Genomic DNA, 19,596 nt, shown 5'->3' with positions numbered 1-19,596 from the left:
ACTTATTAAACGGTACTCGCAGTTGCTGAATGAATATCGCTGCGGTAAAATGCAAGTTTCGAAATCCCCAATAAAATCCTCTTTTTGTAAACAAGACACCATAGAAAATTACTGCACATCGAAACCTACTCCAAAACAGCAGCAGAATAACTAATAGAAAGGGTGCACCCACCTCCAGAGTGAATGACTTCAAAACCTCAAAAGAAAATACATTTAAAACAAGAAGCAGCCACCATTGTTGAAGTCAGTGCCCCAAGTGCTGTGTGGGGCAGGATGTAGAAGAAAGTGAAAGCGCGCCATGCACGCTGTGCTGAAACGCCTTGATCAAAAGAGACGCCCGAGAGACTCGGGATGACAGAATACCATACAAAAGAAAGTGGAAGCGCACCATGCGCGCGCACCTTACGTGTGTACATCTCCTGTCCGGGCAGGCACGGCAAACAGGAGACAGGGAGGGAACAAACATGCCTCCCTTCCAATTAAAAGCGCGCATTTTTGATGCGCACCAATCGGAAGCATGGGTGGAGCTTCCAACCTGCTTCCGAAGCAAAACCAACGACAATAGATCTCGCAAGTGAGCAACGTATGCGCTGCGTCGCTAGGCGAGACCTAAAAAGATCCAAAGAAGATGTAGTCTAGTGGATATGTTGCCTATACACCTTTAGACTCAGGGGGTTACAACACTTCTTTGAACCTGGACTAAAAGTTGTGCAATTCTATGAAACCAACTATCCCCATATGCCACAAATTATAAATATTTGTTAGAATGTAAATCTGTTTCAAGTACTGTAGATGTGCAATGTTAAAAAAGGTAGAAATTAGTGTTCCGTTGACATTTAGGTTCCTTTTGATCCATTCTCAAGTAGACTATGCACACTATGTTAACGACTTTCTATTTAGATTCTGCCCCATAATAAAAATCTTCTCTCAAGTTCTTATACAGAACAAAAATTCTAAAATAAAGGAAGGAAATAAATAGAAAGGAGTTGCATTTTATCTGTAAGGCATTACTATGTCTTATGGGAGCAGTTGTGGCTATAAAATAACACCGCTCAGAGACAAATGCAAAAAACAATCTCCAATTGTCTGCAAGCAGAGCCAATTTCATGAGTAGAGGAACTCATTTGTGCTAAAGAAAAAGAAGGAAAATGTTACTTACCCTGTAAGCACCTGTTTGTGGAATGTAGTGCTGTAGATTCAAATGCGGGGCATACTCCTGCCATCTAGTGTTGGACCCTAATGAGCACAAGTTGTTTTTCTTCGAAGAAATCTTTTGAGCTACTGTGACTCTTCTTTTTGGAAATAATGAGCATGGTCATCGCCTTCATTGCTAGACTGTTTTCCCCTACATCGGGTGAGGACTGAATGTAAAGCGAAACGATATATAAAGAGCTATGCATGCATAAAAAAGAAAAAAAAAAATAAGAGACACTGCAGCAGCCACAGGCATCCAGGGAGAAGGGTAGGCACATGTGAATCTACAGAACTACATGCCACATGTGTGGCTGTAGATATACATTTTGTGCATAGACTGTAAAGCAGTCCCCCCAAAAAAGTGGTAGCTAGTCAGCTGGTGTTGCAGCAGATTGGAAAAGTGTATGAAGAACTGCCTGGCCAACATTATGCAACTGAAACAGGTTGTGGGTAAAAAACAGAAAGGTTAATGGACTGATTAAGGTGGAAATGATGGACTACCATAGGCAGTAATTAGGGGTTTGTGTGGAGGACAACTATATCCATCTGTACTTGGAAGAAAGGTTTTTCCAAGGTTAATGCCTGAAGCTCACTGACACGCCTGAGTGAGGCGATAGAAAACAGAAATGGAACCTTCCAAGAGAGGAACTGAAGTGGGATGTGGAGGGGCTCAAATAGAGGATCCATGAATCGTGTGAGTACAATGTTGAGTTTCCATGAGGGTTCAGCTGGACCTGGGAAGAAATAAACCTTTTGAGGCCCCTCCATGAAAGTGTTAATGACTGGTATCCTTAAGAGAGAGATATGTTCTCTATTCTGAAGGTAGGCAGCTAGAGGTAAACGTGCAGCAGTAAAGGTTAGCCCAGAAACCTGCAAGTGGGTCTATTTCTTTTGAGCGACAGTAACAAACAAATATCTTCAACTTAGCCGTCTAGCAGGCATGGGTAGTAGGTCTATAGGCCTCCTTGAGAAAGCGCATGCATTCAGGTGGAAGATTAAGGTACCCAAATTCTATGACATCAGGAGCCAGATAGCAAGGTTGAGGGACATGGGATCTGGGTGCCCGAGTTCTCCATGGTTCTGCATGAGAAGGCTTATTGGAGAGCCTCATGCGGAACCAGTGAGAGTTCAAGCAGAGTCGTGAACCAGGGCTGGTGGAGCCCATTTGGGTACAACAACTAAGAGCGTGAGGGATGTCTGCTGAAGCGTTCGAACCACAAATAGAAAAGGGAGAAGGGGAAAAGCATAGGCAATTACCCCTGGCCAGTTCATCCTTAGTGCATTGCCGCTGGACTGTGGGAACATGGAGGCGAAGTTTGGGCATTGGGCGTTTTCTGCTGTTGCGAACAGGTCTATCTCTGGGAACTCTCAACTGTGAAAGTAACAGAGGAGGACCTGCGGGTGGAGTGCACACAGGTAGACTTGTTGTTACATCCTGCTGAGGAGGTCGGCAAAAAGTCCATCCCCTGCAGGTACTCCGGTAAAAAATGAATTTTGTGACAGAGAGCCCAACACCGAACGTTCTGGGATAGTAAAGACCGCTGTGGAGAGCTTGTTTTTGAAGGTAATACATGGCTATCATATTGTCTCTCCAGACAACAACCTTGCCTATCAGGTGAGGAAGGAGAGCCTTCAATGCTAGGTGAATGGTTAGAAGTTCCAGGTAGTGGAGGTGGAGGCCATGGTACTTGGTCTCCTACTAACCCTGTAAGTCAGATCCTGTGTGTGCCCTACTCCGTAAGGGAGGCATCTGTTGTAACAATCCTCTGCAAAACTGGGTTGAGGAAAGGCCGCCTCTGCAACAGGTTGTCGTCGGTGTTCCACTACTGCAGAAAGTGATGTGTGGCGGACAATCAACACTAGATCATCCCAATGATCCTCTGTCTGAGACAACTGTTACTTTAAACATTCTTGTAACGGACGCATGTAAAGCTTGGCATGAGGTACTATGGCAATGCAGGAGGCCATCATGCCTAGGAGGCACATGACTGTTCTGACTGCGAGTTGTTGATTTGGTTGGAACAAGGGAAGCAGTGCCTGAAAGGATTGGACCCTGGCAGGACTTCTAGGCTATGCTTTCCTCAAAGTTGAGAATTGCCGCTAGGTAGGGCTGGAGCTGTATGGGTTGGAGGGGAATTTTGTGGAAGTGATGGTAAACCCTAAGTGATGAAGCAGATTTATTGTGACCTGTGTGTGTTTACAAAACTGTTGGCAGGTGTCCCTTTTGATAAGCCAATCGTCCAGATATGTGAAAACATGGAGGCCCTGTCTGCGCAGGCGTGCAGCCACCACCACACAGCACAGTGAACACCCAAGGTGTAGTAGTGACCCCACAGGGGAGCACTTTGAACTGGTAATGTTTGCCAGTGAGCGCAAATCTGAGATACAGGTGATAAGCCAGATATATTGATATGTGGAAATAGGCATCCTTTAGGTTGAGCGCAGCCATTAAGTCACCTTGCTGGAGAAGCAGAATGACATCCTGAAAGGTCAGTATGTGAAAATGCTCTAACATGATGTATTCGTTCAGGGGTCTGAGGTCGAGAATGGGCCAAAGGGACCCATCTATCGTGGGTATTGGGAAGTAAAGGGAGTACATTCCTGTCTCCTGCTGATGGCAGGAAACTGTATCTTCTTCTTTAGCACCTTTGAGGAGGAGGGCTTTGACCTCCTTGAGCAGACCGTGATGCTCCGGTGGGATTCTGTGTTTGCGTGGTGGAATGGGAAAGCCTGGAAGTGAGCGCTAGATAATAACCATGTTTGAGAATGTCCAACACCCACTGGTCGGAGGTGACGGTTTGCCATATGGGAAAGAAGTCTTGTGTTGTGTGGTCGGGGGAAGAAGAGGCAAGTCATGTTTTGGTTGTGAATGTAGCTTTTTTCGTTGAGCTACCCTTGCATCTGCCATAGTTGTCCCTATAGGACACTCTATAATAACCTTTAGGAGAGGATTGATTACCCTGGGTGCGCCGATAGGACGTAGAGGTGTCAGGTTAGGTGGTCTTTGAGCCGCCACAGTAGGGGAATAGGCGAAAGAAGCTGTGGGAGCTGGTGTTTGCAGTGGGCCCACCGCTTTGGCTTTCTCCATACCCTTTTTGATCTTTTCTAAAGCTTGCTCCACCTGTGGACCAAAGAGATGCTCACCATCAAAGGGCATGTCCAGAAGGTTCTGCTGAACTTCGGGCTTAAAGCCAGAGATACGGAGCCATATGTGTCTGCTTAGCAGAAAGCTAGAATTTACCCCTCTGGTAGCAGTGCCGGCTGTGTCTAGAGTACATCGGATAGAAGTGTTGGATATGAGCTTGCCCTCAGAAACGACCTCCTGACCTCGTTTCCTATGCTCTTCAGGGAGATATTGGAGGAGCTCCTCCATTTAGTTTCAATGAGCCAGGTCATATCCTGCAAGAAGGCAAACAGAATTAGGTATGAGCCAGTGGTTGGCCACCAGTTATCCTGTTGCATCTAAGCGTTTGCTTTCAGTTTCTGGTGGCTGGGCATTCCCAATGGGCTGTGAATTGGTCGCTTACAGACAGTGGTGATTACCAGAGTTGGGTGGGAGCTGGCCGCAAATATAGATGGGGTAAGAAGGAGAGGCTTTACATTTTTTATCCATCCTAAGAATTATAACTCTGGCCCGGATATGGTCTTTAAAAATGTCAGGGGTGTGACGGAACATAACCTTTGGCATGGGGAGATACTGAGTGGCGTGGTCAGACGTGGAGAAGGAATCAAAGAGGAAGTTCACCTATATAAGGGCTCCTTGTGGAGTTCCACCTTGTGAAATGAGGCAACCCCCCCCCCCCGAAGAGTTCCTGAAAGGATGTGAAATCATCCTGAGGGGAATGGCAGGCAGGATAAAGGTCGGGGTCTGTCTCACCTGGAGGGTCTCCATCATATGAATCCCATGGTTCACCCTGTGGAGGAGTGTCAAATGTGCCATCACCCTCCCCACGACCACCTGTGTCAGAGTGTGGAGACCCCAGATGTGTGATGTCAAGAGGGTCCCCTGGAGAAGCAAGCTGGGAGGGCGAAAGCTGAACATGGTGAGTTTATGGTGGTGCAAGGAGTAAGGGACTGGTAACCTTATCTGCTTTCTTGCTTTGTTTAGCTGGAATCAGAATGTCCAAGGCCTCCTCGAACGACAACTGACGTTTCAAGAGTGAAGCAGCAGGTCCCAGAGAGTATGCAAGGATGCAGCCCGTGTGGGGGTGAATAACCAGGTGTTTATGCCTTGAGTCGAGCTGCTCCTGCAGCTTAAGGAGAATTGGCTCGACTACGCCAGTGTCGGATTTGCTGGTCGATGCTGAAATTTGTGACTCGGAGAGTGCCTTTGGCTTCGACCGGACCATCGGTACCAATGCGTATGTGGCTGATGCAAAGGGTCAGCTCGGTGTCGGGGTGGCTGGCGCCAAAGTGGTCAGTCTCGAAGGCTTCTTTGGAGACAAACCGAAGACACGTGGGGTGTCTGAAGTGGTTTGTCGGTGCTGACTGTGGCTGCTCGAGGAGAGTGCAGTATTGAGGGGGAGGAGGGTGCCGTAATCACGGACTGATATACTTTCGGAAGTTCCTCGATCTCCAAGTCGGAGCCAGAACTCCCTCCGGGGGAGAACGTTTCTTCATCCGCAGCTGACAACTGTGGGTGTTGCACCCCTTCGACATCCTCATGACCGATGAGGTCTGGGGTGTTGTCTCCACCCCTAGGTGACATCAAGTCAACGAGCACAATGGTTGCAAAGAGCCTTTTTGAGCTGAAGGAGAAGCAGGCGGTGTTGTTGTGTTCCAGCAACAAGCACAGATTGTAGACTTTTTTTTCCCGAAATTTTATTTATTGATTTTCATAGGAGTACAAACAGCAACACAACAGTGCAGTACATTACAGGAGGGCGGGCCAAGCACGCCCTCCTCCTTAACTCATCAGCCAGCATAAGTGTTGAAATACTTGCAGTGGCACTAGAGAGCAGCAAACCAATGATTCCATCAGGTGCTGCAAGAATCCGGTGCACATTTGCAAGTTGATGCAGACACTTTTGCTTCCTGCACCTAACTGTGTACAAGATTTTCAAGAAATACATCATGAAAGAATTCAGCTCCACAAAAGGCTTCCAGGACGATTCCCCAACATGGTTCATAATCTGTGCCGAGCAGGTGATAAGCACAGATTGTAGACTTGATGGAAAATGGTTCGAAAATATTTTGCGTGGCAGTGAGGAAAATATCAAATGGCATCTGTTCCATCACTGTCGAGGAATGGTGGAGAGACGCGATACCCGAGACAGGAGAAATCCTCAACAAGCAAGGCCCAAGAGGGGCCGCATTCGACCCTGAACCCGACTGAGCAAAATAATCAGACGTCGACCAGTGACCTAAAGAAAGGGATAACAGTTGAAGTACGATACTGACGAAGGGCATGAACCTTGTGAACCGAAAAGAGCACCGCTACGGTTTCAACTTTGAGCACAGGAGCACACGTCCGAAGCAGACAGCAGGAAGAAAGCAATATAACAATGGAATCAATGACAATGCACATTATTGCCAAGAGGAGAAGTCAAGGTACCTTGTGACTCAAAAGAGTTCTTCTAAGTAAAACAAATTGCACACATCCGTGTCCAACACTAGATGGCAGGAATAGGCACAGTTTATGTAGCTACAGCAACACGTGCCTTGAACATCACCATTACTAATATCAAGTAAATGTGTAATGTGCCAATGAACAATATCAAATGCAGCTCTAAAAAAACGGTTTGAATATTTTTTTAGCGGTTACAACCTGTACAATTTAAGCCAGGGCAAGAAGCTCTTCTATATTAAGAGAACTTCTAGTCTGCTAACAAGAATCAAAATAAGAGATTTCTCCAACTTTACCCGCAATTCATGCATGCAGTCAATAAGCATTCAATGATGATACAAACCAGAGTCCCTTAGTACCCTTAAAAGCAAGACAGAAATAATTACAATATTTCAAGTTCAAAACACAAGTTGGAGCAGAGATTAACTTGGATGTAAAAAAAGTAACACAAACACCAGGCAACAACTATTGTGTTTGAAGTACCACCATTAAATAAAATACACAGAGCTAAAAATAAAACATTATGTTTTATAAACTTGCCACATGCTACTCTAAGACCCCTAAGCACTTTCTTCTCTGGTTACAGGAACCGGATGGCCACAAGGGCACCCTAAAACACTATTTACAAATACAGAATACAATAACTCTGTAGAAAAGTGCCCCTTTTTGGACATGGTCACCCCCACTTTCTGGAAGGTATTTGATGCAATTTCGACTGGAAGTGCACTGGGTTCCTGCTATGCAGGTCCCCATGCCGGACCTCTTTCCAAAAGCTGTACAATTGTTCCCCCAATTGCCAATACCTTTGCCACCCTTGTAAGTCCCTAGTAAATGGTACCCATCTAGGGCATGGGTACCAAAGAGGGACCCTAAAGACGGTAGAATGTATGGTGCCACCCTGAGGGACCCCTCACCTAACTCATGCAGACTGCCATTGCAGGCTGTGTGTACTGGTGCAGACAAAAGTGAAAACACGACATGGCACAAAACCCTGTGTGCCAGGCCTACAAACACTGCATACAGTATATGCAAGTCCCCCCTACAGCAGGCCTTACAGCCCTAAGACAGGGTGCATTGTAGTGCATGTGTACATATATCTGCATAAACATATTGGCCAGTTAAATTACTGCTAGTACAAGTGACCAGTGCTGCCATTTTAAGCACATGTAATGGACACCGGTGAAAACAAGTTCCCGAGCTACATGATGGCTTCACTGAAAATAAAGATGTTTGATATCAAACTTCTTGTATTAATGAACCCACACTGATTCCAGTGATGAATTTATTAATACATGTACCCAGAGGGCACCTTAGAGGTGCCCCCTGAAAACCCACCAACTACTAGTGGGCTGTTTCATTTAAAGTCCAACTCGTCTTGAGTCAGTCAGTCAAATTCACTTTATTCGGTTAATTAAAACCATAAAGGCATACTACATTAAAAACACAATAAAACACTTTTTTTTAAAAATGTTACAAAATCACATTCATCACAAAATACAGAAAACAGAATCTGGATCATCAATATACACAGAAGTATTTCATTAAATTTAAAAAATACTAATTGTTGACGGTTCTTCCCTTTCTCCTTATTCTGACAGCTGCGGTCAAAAAGCTAGCTATGTTAAAAAATTCCCAAACATTGGTCAACATTTGCAAATATATAAAAGCAGGTCTAGCCTGTATGAAACCTTTGCCTTTTAAAATGGGTAAAATGAACCGGTTTCGGATGTGCAAAAAGTGCTCACAAAATAAAACAAAATGCATTGAGTCCTGAATAGAAAAATTATCACAGGCACATACATTCTGGTCCTCCGGCTTTTTCCATTCCATTGGTTTAGCAAGGAGCAGATGTAATTGATTCAATCTGAATCTCACCAGAAGAAAACGATGATGCTGATTGGTAACTATATTTAAATATCGCTCAATCCTTTGTGATGTGGATAATAAGAGGCTTACTTAATCCCTGGCCTCTCTATCCATTTGTGATAACTGCAGGTACGTACTTTTAACCCAGGACACATCCGCCTTTAGGAGCTTCTCTGGGGAGCTAAATAGCTCTGGTCTCCCCAAATAAGATGCAGTCTTTTTTATGTAGCTTAGCCAAGGGATACTACTTGCTAAATCAAGAGCTAAACAGTCGTGAATAATTTTGCGGTTCATCTTAAGCTCTGGATGTATCCAAATACCTATTCATATAAGTAAAGGAGCCATTCCGATGATGTCTGATATAAAACCTATACCTGTTTCTTGGTGGATTATATAGGTAGATGTTGATTGTGGCACGGATAGCAGATTTCTTAAAAATGTATTTTCCACTATTTGGACATCACCGGCATCTCTGTATCCCCAGAGATCAGAACCATAGCTTGCTATAGCAAGGCATTTAGCCCTATAGATATTTAACATAGCATGAATTGGCTTCGATCCCAGCCTGCGGGCAAAATCTAGGACTGCAATCGTAGATCTGGCCATTGCATTTCTTTTGGCTTTCCTTTGTGGAACCCATGTACCCTTTTCATCAAATAACACTCCTAAATATAAAAAGGACGTCACCCGTGTTAATTCATTCTCTTCACAATAGTGGGTTTTACATTTCTTGGGCTTTGCCCCCATAATCATAATATGGGATTTGGAAAAATGTACATCCAAGTCCAAAGACTTCATAAAATCGGCAAAGGTTCTTAAAAGATGCTGAAGGCCAATCGCCGTTCTAGCTAATAGAGCAGCATCATCCGCATATAGGAGAGAATTAATCGCTCACCTACACGGTAGTGTACAAACTTGCATCCACTAGAACTGATTTAAGATTATTAATATATAGGGTAAATAAAAGTGGGGCTAAGATGCAACCCGGTCTCACTCCTTTAATGATGCGGATACTACGTGTAAGGTTACCTTTTTGGTCAAATCTCACTGTGGCTGTAAGATCCTGATGCAAATCCGCCAGAACATTTACAATATTTTCATCCAGTCCTAACTTCAGTAACAGGTGCTATAATTTGGATCTATTAACACGATCGAAAGTTGAAGAAAGATCCATAAATGCCATATGGAGTGTGCTCTTCATCGCAATCGAATATTTTCCAGATAATAGAAGCAACTTTAGGCACTGGTCCGTGGTTCCTCTCCCTTTCCTAAAGCCATACTGTAAGTTTGAGAGGATATTAGCGTCATTCAACCATTCTGTGAGTTTGCCTAAAACCACTCTACCTAAAACCTTCACGGCTGAATCTATCAGTGAGATTGGCCTATAGCAATGTGGGTCACCTCTGTTCCTATTTTTAAAAACCGGAACTATTACTGATTGTGACTAAGATTGTGGTAGGCCAGATTCACAGGCTTTATTAAGAACATTAGCTAGCAATTCAGACCAAAGAGGTATATCAGTTTTATAGAGGTCAGCTGGGACACCGTCCGGGCCAGGGGCTTTATTCCTCGTCTCGAGTCAATCAATAGCTTAATGAAGAATCAAGTTCAATCCACTATTGACTTTTGAAAATCTTCTTTTACTTCTCAAAACAAGTCACAGGTGTCAATTCACAAAACAATGCAGCCGACACACGTTTCGTTCCCCCGGACTTTTTCAAGGCTTGTTAGATAGCATTCAGATTGTAGTTTGTCATTTTTCTGACTGTTCACAAAGATGCATTTATAGTTTTAAACTAAAAGCTGATACTTAAACTTTAGGAAAAGAATGAAAACAACAACAAAGAGAAGAAGCTTTAAAATATGAATGATGTGTGTATTTTGTTTGTCTCTTGGGAGTAACTCTTTTAGAAAGTGCTACAAATTTAATATAATCAAATTAGACTAAAAGACTCCCTTTCTGAAGTAATTTCCAAAACTGAATAATGAAACATTGGCAAAGATACAAATGATTCAGAAAGCATTACAGGTGATTTTAACAACTGAAATATCTGATTAGGAATAATTCAAGAGTGCCATTTTCATTATGGAACCTGGCTACCATTGCTACAAACAAACTACCTGGAAAGCTGCCTAGCAAGCATAACAAGGTTTAAGACTCAACAAAGGCAAAGTTTAAAACAAATTATAAGAAGTTTCTACTTCACCTGTAACCATGGTCCATGCGCTGCATATGGGTGTTCTTCAGTAGCAAAGGCACCCTCTACTCCTGTAGACACAAATGTGATTGCGGTATCTCCGGTAATACTTTTATATGTAAAGTGCCGTCCATGTAACAGTCTGCCCCTGGAGAAAAAGGAGGACTGCTAGTTAACAAAAAAGAAACACTATACCAAAAAGGCCGCAAAGGATGGGATTAAGTGACCGATGCACATAAAATGGAAGAAGTTAATAAGAATTACCCAACATTTCACCATCATAGTCTATGAATATATGAATTTTGTATGTTAAATAAAAAACTTTGCTAATAACAGTACATGATCACTGACTCTGCATGCATTTCTGCCTGGACTTCCATTAACTGTAAGTTGCTTCCCCTTTACATGACTGTCTGAAAGGTAAGTCAATAAGTAACTATACAAAAAGACATGAGGCAAATAGTTCTAAAGCAACATTATGAAATGAAGTAACATCCGTGCCTGCTTTTTCTAGTTAATCATTATTATTCAATCACGAACAATACATGCTGATCACACTCACAAAACAACAAAAATTAATAAAACAAATTAACAAAATAAGCTTTGACACAATTTATCGTCATGTATTCCCACCATTTGAAGAGAAGTGGGAGACTTATCTTTCATCTGTGGATAACTGATTTAGAAGACTGTGCATTGCTTAAAGCTGGCAGTGGAGGGGGTATAATGGACAGACCAAAAGCGTTAAAATTTACAATAATTTTCCAAAAACACCCCAACAAAGATAGTGGAGAATACAAACTAGCATACGGAAAATGATTTTGATAGTGTGGCTGCACAGTATATTGAGAAAAATAGGCTTGTCTAGCTAAGTGTGGTATGCTTCTTCTATCACTTAGAACATCTGTTAAAGTTCAACATATATTAGAACCACTCATGTAAGGTTCCATGGAGGGAATGTTAACATTTGAATAGGGGAGGGGTTAAGGAGAAGCTGAAGTAAAGAGGCTGAGGTATACAAGGTATTATACATAAAATGTTCTTTATAGTCCTTATGAGTGGACATGGCATCTTTACACATCTTTACACAAAGCTAAAGAGAAGAGTACCAGTTATCAGGAGAGTATATTTATAATGGACCTGTGAAGCAGTTTTCCAAACAAGCGACCAGAGTTCTGTGGCACCCATTTGTTAGGAATAGGGCCATGCCAGACATAAAGAGCACCAGGAAGGCTTCAATCCAGTGGCGCCAGAACTAGGGTGTAGCTGGAGGGACTTCAGCAAAACACAGAACAGAGTGTTTCAAATGGTTACGATTTACAGGATTTGCTGTGTGGTTACAGCCAATCCCAAAAAGCATATCAGTTACTAAAGCTTACTTTTTCATCATGATAATCTATGCTTACCTTGTCTGGCTGTAATTTACGGATTTTATCATAATCTCAATCAAATTACAGTACTATGGAAGTCCACAATATGGAGAAAAGGAGGGGCTATGCCATGTGTGTCCTACAACACACCAATGAAAAACTTGGTTTTAAAGTTAACTTAATTTTTCATTCTGGGAGTGAATTGGTCTTAAACCCACAAATACACTTGCATTAAAATAAATATGATGTACACGAAGCTAAAGCAACTTTATTTTCTTGGAGCCCTTTCATAAATCTCTATCTTGCTTAATTAAAATGAATGCAACTGCAGATTCACAAATCAATGTGTTTTTCAAAAGCTTTTTAGTTCAATGCCACACAATACCAATTACATTCACTTTTTGATATTGTGCTTCAAACCAGGTCATCGTGGATTCTTGGCGCTCTTGTGTTTCGATATCTGGCTATTGTACGTTTTGTAACGCTAAGTTATCGCAACAGGCTTTCACTTCTGTTTGAGGAACAGTTGGGGGTGGTGGGGTCTGTGAAGTAGGTGCATGGCCCCAATTAACAAACTCAGCAATATGGCACAGGTGCTCAACTGCCTGTACAGAGCACTCTTAGTTGTCCCATCCTATGTTGAGAGCACCTCAGTTCTCCGAGAGGAATATAGTCCTTTTCAGACTCAAAACATGTTTATATTCTATAAGAAATACAACAGATTAGAGCCAGAAATATTTACCGAAGGTAAAATAAAGACCCCTTTTAAAAACTGAACTCTTAAAAAGAAAACCAGTGACAATTATTAGGTGGCCACATTTTGGAATTGTATTGCAGAGATAAAATAGATAACAAAATCAAAATAATATTTACTCTTTTTTGACTTGTATGTGGTTAGCAGAGATGAAATGGCTTACTGAAATTTTAAGGGAGAGTTTGGAGTTCAGCACTTCTATCCAACACTAGGAGGTCAACCTGAGGCCTACATATTTACCATGGCAGTAACAGATACCAACACTCAATCTCTATGAGATGGGTCTTCTAAGCTAGAAGTAGACCACTCTAGTTCCATTTTGCTGATGAATGTAGCCATGCACCACTCATATGCATCCTACACCCTAACAGTAGCTTGTGTGTGAGAAGGGGTAAACTAGATTGGGGAGGGTTCCCTCCAGAGAGAGTTGCTTTAGGGAGCATGTCAAGACATAGTGCCTACAATCTTACTCATGTGGCTCAGTTTATTTCTGCTAAAAGATCCCAGAAGTCTAGAACCAAACATTTTCCTGTGATTATGTATCACGTAGGCACCGCAAAACAAAATGCAGAGTGGCAATGCTAAACCGGCAAAAATGAAAACCCGATAGGACAAAGAAATACAACAAAATCAACTTTTCATAAATGTCAAGGGAATTTGTATCAGGCTGTTTAAGAATGATTAAACCAGAGTTCCAGATGCCACAATTGGCTTGCAAAGAGGATATGGCTGCAATTCGCCACTGTCACCATGTCATTTAAGTCAGTGGTGGTAGACAGTGCATCAAGCACACCTGGACACACAATCGAAGTACCATAAAAAAAAAAAGTACCATAAACTGGTACACATATCTTATGCAAATTGCTCGCTCTGGCTGCAGCTGCTCCACATCCTGTGTTTCACCTTTTGTTTTTTTATTTCTGCAATGCCACAGTGTCTTTAAACCCAGCCAAAAAGTAGCAGGATGGTGTTGAGCAAAACCTGGAAAACTAAAGTAACATCTCAGAGAGTCTGGGGATTATTAGGAACAAGGTTTGTGTGTCTTGGTATTACCAAGAGGAAGGCATTGCGTGGCACAAAGTATTATGAATAAAACTTTGAAAAGCTCTAGGTAATTTCAAGACCAAGACAGTCTCTTAGTATTACCATTCATTGAGTAGCTTGGAGTATTATCAAAGCTTTGAAAAGATTTGAATATTCTCAAAAAGGAGGCTTTGTGTGTGTCTCAGTACTATAAAGAGGAAGCCTGTGAGTGGTTCACGGTATTATCGGCAACAACATTTTGAGATGCTCCAAGTATTATTATTGACGGGGCTTTGCTTGAGTCTATGTATTTTCAAGATAAAATTGTTACTGAATATGCATAATATCAGGAACAAAGTTTGAGTGAGGTGGTGTATTATCAAGAACAAGATAACTTGGCGTTATTATAGATAGCAGAACTTTAGTCTAGACTGGGTGTTAGTCAACACACAGCTATCAGTAAGTCTGGGTGTTACTATGAGCAACATCTGAGTAAAATGGGTACTATCAAAAAACAGTTTGATTCAGTCTGGTTATTATGCAATCAGTCCGAGGGCTATTCAAAGCAGATATCAGAATAATTATGGAGTTGCCACAAGGAGCTGTAAGTCTCTGGGTATAACCCATAACATAACACTGAATATGTTTCAGCATTATTGCACGTACCACTCTGATGACTCTGGAAATTACCAAGGGCTTTGGTTGAGCTTGAGTGTTAACAGCAAACACTTATAGCAAGTTTGTATATTATGAAGAGCTAAAGGTGGATTAATCGGATTATCATCAAGGGTAAGGCTTTGACTTGCATTCTCAGGAACAGGAGTTTGTGTTAGTATTATCAAAAGCAGGACTCCTAGATGGCATGAAAGTTACTACAAGCACAGCTTTTATACAGCCTAGCATTAACAAGAACAGAGAGCTTTGAGCAACTTGGCATACGAGTGGAGGTCAGTGTGAGTCTAAGTGTTATTAAGAACAAGGCTTTGCAGAGTGAGGGTACTCTTGATAGCAGCAATTAGACTGGCTGTGGGGGGTAACCAAGAGGAGAAGAGTCTTTTATTATCAATGCAATGATCTCTAGGTATTATCCAAAAGTGATGTGAGTTGATATTGGTGTTAGAGTAGATGGATTACATATAAAAACGTACAGTAAGCCAGCAACCGTTGCTGCTAAGGATTGGCGGCAGTTCTTTTGAATGAATAAAGGCCTCAGCCATTTTCTTTGTTCGCTTAGTCATAATGGGCATACACATTCAACATGGAGTAATGATAAATGATTAAATATGTGTTTTTAAATACAGTTTCATAGTAGGTCAGTGGTAGAGCGGTCTTCAAACCTGATGCTGTGAAGTGCTCTGTACCTCATGTAAGTACTTGCCGATTGTCCACTCAGAGAGAATTCTCCCCAGCATTGGACAACGAAGAGCAGCAGACTGGAAATTGTGAAGTCAGCTTGAGAGATCAGTTGCAAATTAAAGTCTAACTCTTTTTGATCTTGGCTGGGCGAATTAGAAAGAACAGAATTGTGTCTTAAAAACTTTAAATTGGGTACGGTCTAAGCAAAGGCCTAGTTTCCCTTGAAATGTCAGAAGGCCAGATTGAAGAGATGGTAAAATGTTAACATTAATGACTTTTAGGCGGTGATGAAACAGTATCACCAGGTGATTATGTTTTTGAAAGGCAAAATTCCTCTTAATTCCTCCTAAAGAGACAGATTGGGTAAAAATAGATAGAACAAATCAGGAGCCAAAAGAGTCTGTGCATGCATACTATGAAAGGTTGCTACAGTTATTCCAACAGTATAGTGGATTTGAGAACATTGGAGATGAGGATATGGGACATTTTGTATATCGGTTTGTGTATGGTCTGAAACCAGAGATTAGTCAGATGATTCAACAGCACATGTTGTGCTGGCAAAGCAAGTCGATAGATGAATTGCAACATCGACATTGAGGCAAAACATTGAAAGCTTAAAGAGAAAATGATGTGGGCACAAGTAAAATTGGCAGAGCAGCAGAAAGCAAAATTAATTTCTCAGAGTGATAATGAGATAAAAGACCAGAGTCAAAGAGAACAAGTGTCGAGTGGTGGTAAAGGACGAGGACGAATGAATAGAGAAGCAAGGAAAAAAAATTCCTTGTCATGTGTGCCGAAAGCTTGGACATTGGAAGGACGAGTGTAAAAATGTCCATAATAATAATGGGCCAAATCAAAATTTAAATCCGCAGATGCAGAATGAAGTGGTTGTGAAACAGCAGCAGCAGGTAGTTACTCCACAGTATCAGGTGCCACAACCTCCTATGCCATACCATGTGAGCATTCCAAAATACAAGTGCGAACACCGGATTTCACGGAGAAAGTGGTAAGAATAACCCTGTGGTTTCACAATATATTTTGCAGAATGATGACGAATCGGATTATATGCAAGTACGGTGCCTGAGGGGGGAGGAATAGGGGTGCGTGCTTTGCGCATCCTTGCCAGTAGATCAGACAGGTCCATTTATTGATGGGAAAATTAAAGGTAGTGACATCACTTTTCTATTGGACACAGGTGCTACCCGGTCTACTGTGAGAACAGCAGACATCCCAAACCTACCCCTCTCTGAAGAAACAATCCAAGTTGTAGCAGTATCAAATAAACAGATTAGAACCCCAGTTACAAAACCAATGGAAGTGCATATTGGAAACTTTAAAGACATGTATCGGTTTGTAGTTTGTGACTCAAGCCCAGTAAATCTGTTAGGGAGAGACCTATTGTGCAAAATAAATTGCACAATCTACTGTACGCCTGATGATATTCCTTTCCAAACACCTGATGAGGATATTGTTTACAAGATGATGCTAGATAAGCAAGGTACGGAAGTGGATGAGATGTTTTCATTAGTAATTGAAAGTGAATTACCAGAAGAATTGAGAGCCACAGTAAATCCAGAAGTGTGGGATTTTTCAGGAAAAGATATAGGGCTAATGGTGAATGTAGATCCAGTGAAAATAGTGGTAAAAGAAGGTGCTGTTTTTCCAAACACACAACAGTAGAAAATGAGTGCAGAAGTAAAAGCAGGAGTTGCTCCAATAACTGAGCAAATGATTATACAAGGAATTTTGAAAGACATAATGAGTAGTCCTTGTAATTCGCCAATCATGGGACCCAAAAAGCCTAGTGGAAAGTACAGGATAATGCAGGATTTGCGAAAAATATACTAAATCGTAGTGCCTTGTTGCCCAGTGGTGCCAAATCCAGCAGTGATCCTTTATCAAATACCCTGGAATGCAGGTTGGTTTACAGTAATTGATTTGTGTCAGGCATTCTTTTCCATACCTTTGCACCCAGACAGCCAGTATCTCTTCGCCTTCCGGTTCGAAAATCGTATTTTGGCATGGTGCGGAGTTCCTCAAGGGTATACAGAGTCCCTCAATTTTCAATCAAATCCTGAAAAAGTGTCTAGAGTCAGTTATGCCCGGGAAATCAGTTCTGGTTTAGTACATTGATGACCTATTGGTGGCATCAAAGACATGAGAAGATTGTGTCACTGACACAATTGCATTACTGAACCATTTGGCTGAAGGAAGACACAAGGAGTATCCAGAAAAATTGCAATTTTGTCAACAAGAAGTTAGATATTTAGGGCATAAAATAGAAAGAGGAGTTAGAAAAGTGACCCTGAAAAGAATAAAAATAATCAAACAAATGCAGTTACCTCAGACACAAAAGGAGATAAGAATGTTTCTGGGAGTGGTTGGGTATAGTAGGCAGTGGACAAATAGTTTTTCCCCTGCTAGCGAAACCATTGATATAATAGACGCGGAAAAGAGCAAACGATCCAATCAACTGGAATGACGAAAGTTTGGAAGCATTTATGAAATTGCGCAATTGTCTGTGTGAGGCCCCTGCCTTAGGCATGCCTGATTATTCGAAATAATTTGCGCTGTTTTGTTGTGAGAGAATTATGCACTTTTAGTTTTAACACAGATACATGGATTAAGCCGACATTCAGTGGCATATTTCTCTGCCACCTTGGATCCAGTGGCTTTAGCCTTACCTGGCTGCTTAAAAAGCAGTAGCTGCTACCTGTATGAGTCTGGAGCAAAGTGAGCCAATTGTGATGGGACATCCCATAAAGCTGTATGTTCCACACTCAGTTGAGATTCTTTTGACAAGAACGCAAACACAACACCTTACTCCTAGTCGGTTGACTAGGTATGAAAGAGTGATTTTGGGAGCGGAAAATGTGACAGTGATAAGATGTACAATAATGAATCCTGCCACATTATTGCCAGATCCATGTTGTGAGGAAGTCAAGGATGAGATTGATCATGACTGTTTGGATGTGACTGAATTGTGTACTAAGCCCGACCTGGTATAAAAGAAACACCCTTGACGGAATCTGATCATGAATTGTTCGTGGATGGTTCATGTCTGAGAACAGAAGGAGGGTTAAGTGCTGCATAAGCTGTATGTAAACTATCAGGAAGCATCCTGTTTACCGGGAGTCAAGTCTGCACAAGTAGCCGAATTGGTGGCCTTACAGGCATGCAAAATAGGGAAAAATTGGAGAATAACCATATTTACAGATAGTCAATATGGTTTCGGGGTTGTGCACAACTTTGACCAGCTCTGGATGCAGAGGGGATTTCTGACTAATTCAGGATCTCCTATCAGAAATAGCAAAAATGTAAAAGATTTACTGTAGGCAATACAATTGCCAAAAGAAATAGCTGTTGTTAAATGTGCTGCACACCAGTCATGAAATGACTACGTGACGGCAGGTAATAAATATGCAGACCAAATTGCTCAATATTATGAGAGAAATAAAATGGCAATAAACAGAAAAGTGGAAACAGGTGAAACCAGCTGCCAACTATGGTTTTCTCAGTTCCAGAAACATGGGATGAGGTTAGACAGTTGCAGGAAGAAGATGAAGAAAAGGAAATTTGGATAAAGTCACGTTGTACAAAAAGGACAGAGGATGAAGTATGGGTGTACTTAGATGGCAGACCAGTTATGCCAGATTGTTTACTCTCTCAAATGGCAAGAGTATACCATGGGACAACACATATTGGCAGGGGTCCAATGATCAGATTATTCAGACAGAGTTGGTACAATCCAAAGTTTAGGGTAGTCGTAGAGAGCCTTTGCCAAAGATGCTTGATTTGTCAGCAGCAAAACTCAGGCAGGAAGACAGTGGTCATTTGGGGAAAGATTGGAAAGGCAGAAGGACCCTTCACCAGACTGTAGTTAGACTTCACTGAGTTGCCTCCATGCAATGGATTGAAGTATGTACTTGTCATAGCGTGTCTGTTCTTGAGATGGGTAGAGGCATACCCACAAGAAGAAATGACAGTCTCACAGTTGCTAAATTATTGTTGAGGGAGTTGATACCTCGTTTCGGTTTTCCAATTACCTTGGAATCAGCTAGAGAACCTCATTTTAATAATGAGATAATTCGATTAATCTGTGCTGCATTAAACATTGAACAAAAACTGCACTGTGCTTATCGTCCGGAGGCTTCTGGAATAGTTCAACAGATGAACGGCACAATCAAGTCAAGGTTAGGGAAGGAGTGTGCATCCACAATGCTAAAATGGCCAGATGCACTGGCCCTTGTATTGATGGGTCTCAGGAGC

At 41.9% G+C, this 19,596-nt stretch overlaps 1 protein-coding gene across 4 annotated transcripts in view; it reads right to left on the bottom strand.

The window, feature by feature from the left end:
- Positions 1–19,596, bottom strand: part of SUFU (SUFU negative regulator of hedgehog signaling) — a 378,216-nt gene that overhangs the window by 43,809 nt on the left and 314,811 nt on the right. For all 4 annotated transcript variants that reach the window (XM_085606533.1, XM_085606538.1, XM_085606535.1 and 1 more), the window contains one exon: positions 10,834–10,972. In XM_085606533.1, coding sequence (XP_085462659.1) covers positions 10,834–10,972 — 139 coding nt within the window. The remainder of the gene's footprint in view (positions 1–10,833; positions 10,973–19,596) is intronic.

Source organism: Triturus cristatus, chromosome 1_2 (genome assembly GCF_964204655.1).
Source record: "Triturus cristatus chromosome 1_2, aTriCri1.1, whole genome shotgun sequence".
Lineage (NCBI taxonomy): Eukaryota > Metazoa > Chordata > Amphibia > Caudata > Salamandridae > Triturus > Triturus cristatus.
Note: the sequence above shows the minus strand (reverse complement) of the source record. Positions and strands in the feature narration are given on the sequence as shown.